This window comes from Benincasa hispida, chromosome 12, assembly GCF_027475165.1.
Source record: "Benincasa hispida cultivar pf3 chromosome 12, pf3_genome.v1.1, whole genome shotgun sequence".
In the NCBI taxonomy this organism is placed as follows: domain Eukaryota; kingdom Viridiplantae; phylum Streptophyta; class Magnoliopsida; order Cucurbitales; family Cucurbitaceae; genus Benincasa; species Benincasa hispida.
The window spans coordinates 55213487-55217366 of NC_143489.1; the positions used below are offsets into that span (position 1 = coordinate 55213487).

General features: G+C 38.3%; 1 protein-coding gene across 1 annotated transcript; it reads left to right on the top strand.

Moving 5' to 3' along the window:
• The first annotated feature begins 923 nt into the window (after positions 1-923).
• LOC120067783 (11S globulin subunit beta-like) lies at positions 924-3239 on the top strand. Its single transcript, XM_039019366.2, has 3 exons — positions 924-1891; positions 1988-2449; positions 2583-3239. The coding sequence occupies exons 1-3, from the start codon at positions 1151-1153 to the stop codon at positions 2967-2969; spliced, it is 1590 nt and encodes a 529-aa protein (XP_038875294.1). The 5' UTR covers positions 924-1150; the 3' UTR covers positions 2970-3239.
• Positions 3240-3880: the final 641 nt, after the last annotated feature.

A 3880-nucleotide genomic window follows, 5' to 3' on the forward strand; every position in this document is an offset into this window, starting at 1 on the left:
TTGTCTTTTGAGGTCCAAATTTTGTTCAAAGTTAAAGCAATTTGAGGCCGAAAGAGAATGATTGTTTTAATATTTTGTAGTTTTTTTTTCAAATTTATAAATGCACATCAAAAAGTTTAGGCTTTATAATAATTTTTGCTACTTATTACATGTTCTTTTTTCTCTTTTCAAATTTAATGTAAGTATACACAAAATTTAAAATCAAGAATCGTTGCAAATCAAAAGAGATTAAATTTTTAAGATTTATGTTTGCATAGAAAAAAATTATATTTTTGTTAAAATTAAAATTTGAAAAAGAATAAAATTAGGAGGATTATCCAATCGTATTTTTTTCAACTAAGAATTATTATGAAATTTTATACAAAATAGAAAAAAAAAATTTTATTTTAATTAAAGTATAAAATTAAAATGATAATCACATTATTCAAATCAATTAAAAGATTATGTATAGGGAAATTATTTCAAATGGTAAAACTGTTAAAATATTTACAAAATATAGCAAAATTTTAGAACTATCAATGATAGACGCTAGACACGGATAAACTTCAATAAGTGATACTGGTAGACACTGATAGAAGTCTATCAGCTTCTATCATTGATAGTTCTAAAATTTTACTATATCTTATAAATATTTTAGTTTATTTTTCTATATTTAAAAACATCATTTTTTTTATTAAGATGATAATTGCCACAAAGTTTTTCAAAAAATAATACAAAACATTTTAGTTTATATATTTTTTTATACAAGTTAATCTATATATTATTCTATAATATATTTTATACTCAATTGCAATAACTATAATTTTTCCTCACCAAACTTTCAAAAAAAATTTAAATGTTTCTCATGACTTATTTAAAAATAAAATTCTCTTATTCATAAATTAAATTTGTATTATTAAAATTTTGTAATTAAACTCTCTCTCTTTTTTTTTTTTAATTTTATGCAATACGTAAAAAGAAAAAAAAAATTGAAAGGATGAAAAACAAAATCATGCAAAAATTACCAATATAGAAAATATAAAAATTAGGTACATCGGAATGGACAAAAATTGAGGTGGATCATCCTGCACAACGATGGTCCGTGGAGGCTCGAAAGAACACCCTCTGGAACAACAAGTCAGAAACGCTATGGCAACTGGTGTGTCTCTTCATGATTCCCTCCACCACGTATTCTGTTACCACCGCCGCCGTCCATTTGTCACCACCGTTCCTCCACCGCCCGCCTATAAATTCTCCGCCACCTTCTTCTCCCTTCCTCACACTCACACCACTAACCAACCACATCTCCCTCTCCATCACCATGGCTCGCTCTTCCCTTCTTGTTTTCTTATGTCTACTAGTTTTCATCAATGGCTGCCTCTCTCAAACTGACCAATTCCCCTGGAGTTGGGGATTCCAAGGCAGTGAACAAAGGCAGCAGCACCGATTCCACTCTCCCAAAGCCTGCCGTCTCGAGAATCTCAGAGCTCAAGAGCCCGCTCGCCGTATTGAGGCGGAGGCTGGCTGCACCGAACTATGGGACCCGAACAACGAGGAGTTCCAGTGCGCCGGAGTAAATATGGTCCGCCATACAATCCGCCCTAGAGGTCTGCTTCTACCTGGATTCACTAATGCTCCTAAACTTATTTTCGTCGTTCAAGGCTCTGGCATTCGCAGCGTCGCTATTCCTGGCTGTCCCGAGACTTACCAAACCGATTTACGAAGATCGCAATCGGCTGGATCCTCGTTCAGAGACCAGCATCAGAAGATCCGCGAGTTCAGAGAAGGCGATCTCCTCGTCGTCCCGGCCGGAGTTTCTCACTGGATGTATAATCGTGGACAGTCTGATCTCATCTTGATCGTGTTCGTTGACACACGTAATGTCGCCAATCAAATCGATCCATTCGCCAGAGTAAGTTGAACACACACACACACACAAAACAGAGTATAACCATTTAATTATTGATTTGACTAAGAAGCCCTAAGATTCCTTCTGTATTTATTACAGAAATTTTACCTCGCCGGAAGGCCAGAGATGATGCAAAGAGGCGCAGGGGAATGGGAAGGAAGAAGCCGTAGAGGATCTGCGGGCGAGAAATCAGGCAATATCTTCAGTGGATTTGCAGATGAATTTTTGGAAGAAGCTTTCCAAGTAGACAGTGGATTGGTTAGGCGGCTGAAGGGAGAAGACGACGAGAGGGACAGAATCGTGCAAGTCGATCAAGATTTCGATGTGCTGATGCCGGAGAGAGACGATCAAGAGAGATCAAGAGGAAGATACATCGAATCGGAATCGGAAAATGGCTTCGAAGAAACCGTATGCACACTCCGATTGAAGCATGCCATTGGTCGGTCTGAACACGCCGACGTGTTCAACCCACGCGGCGGTCGCATCTCCACCGCCAACTTCAATAACCTTCCCTTCCTCCGTCAAGTCCGCCTCAGCGCCGAACGAGGAGTCCTCTACAGCGTAAGTCTAAAATCATTTCCTCCAATTTCAAACCCTTGACAACGCTGATTCTCGAATTTCAATCCCCAATTTCAAAAGAGAAAAAAAAAAAAAAAACCTAACAACGCTGATTTTCTTCAAATCTCCACCGCAGAATGCGATTTCGGCACCGCATTACACAGTGAACGCGCACACTGTGGCGTACGTTACCAGAGGCAGCGCGAGAGTGCAGGTGGTGGACAACTACGGGCAGTTGGTGTTCGACGGCGAGGTCCGAGAAGGACAGGTACTGATGGTTCCACAGAACTTCGTGGTGATGACACGAGCAAGCGACAGAGGATTCGAGTGGATTGCATTCAAGACGAACGACAACGCAATTACGAACTTACTGGCAGGACGAGTTTCACAGATGAGGTTGCTTCCGGTGGGAGTTCTGTCGAACATGTACCGGATTTCAAGGGAGGAGGCGCAGCGGCTCAAGTATGGGCAACCGGAGATGAGGATTTTCAGTCCAGGAAGGTCGCAGGGAAGAAGAGAGTGAAGAGATGAAGAAATGGTAATGTAATCGGAAACATATATAATATATATATATGTAGTAGTAATGTAATTTAGGGAATAAAGAGCGAGGTGAAGCCGCCGACGAGCCAGCTGGTTATCGGCCGGAAAAAATGGAGAAATCTCTCAGAAAGGCACTGAGTTTTAATAATAAAAATAATAATATGTCTTCTTTTTTCTTCAACTTCACGCTTCTATTCTGTGTTCAAATTAAAAATCGAACTTCAATAATATGATGCTTCACGTTTCTTCGGTATTGTAATTTTTCTTTTATGATTTTGAGGAAGATGGTCTACGGGGCATTGCTTTGATGAATCTAATTTTCATTGGCCATGCTGTTTTAGTTTGGTTTGGGAAATTTGGGTCAATGACCTAATATCTGGACCGATAATGTCAAATGACTCCGTTTTTTAAAAATGTTAATTGACTTAACAATTTTCATGAAATCATCTGTCTACAACTTAAAATCGTTAACACACAACAAATATGTAATGATAAATTCTTTAAAATCTAAACTTCATTTAAATGGAGTTTTTCAGAACCAAATGGAGTTTTCAGAACGGGTTTTTAAGAACAGAATGGACTTTTCTTGAATGTGGTTTCATTGGTGTTTGTAGGAACATCATCTCAAAAAAGTATGTAAATAACATAATGAATGGGGTGTGAGAGAGAGCGATAGTAAGAAAGGTGGAGAGAGAGCGAGAGGGACAGAGAGTGACAACAAGAGTCACGAGAGCGAGAGAAATTGAGAGCGACAGCGAGAGAGATCCATATGTATTAGACGATATTCATTTGCTTAATAAAAAATGTTCTCTTGCTTTGTAGGATGACAGAAAAGTATCTACTAATTCGACAAGGAGGTGATTGAGATGAGAACCAAAATTTGTATGTTGGAGG

Excerpts from the sequence above, each read along its gene's own strand:
- LOC120067783 (XM_039019366.2), top strand. The coding sequence starts at position 1,151 with ATGATTCCCTCCACCACGTATTCTGTTACCACCGCCGCCGTCCATTTG. Across the intron at positions 1,892-1,987 it reads AAATCGATCCATTCGCCAGA|AAATTTTACCTCGCCGGAAG; the intron begins GTAAGTTGAACA and ends TATTTATTACAG. Across the intron at positions 2,450-2,582 it reads AACGAGGAGTCCTCTACAGC|AATGCGATTTCGGCACCGCA; the intron begins GTAAGTCTAAAA and ends TCTCCACCGCAG.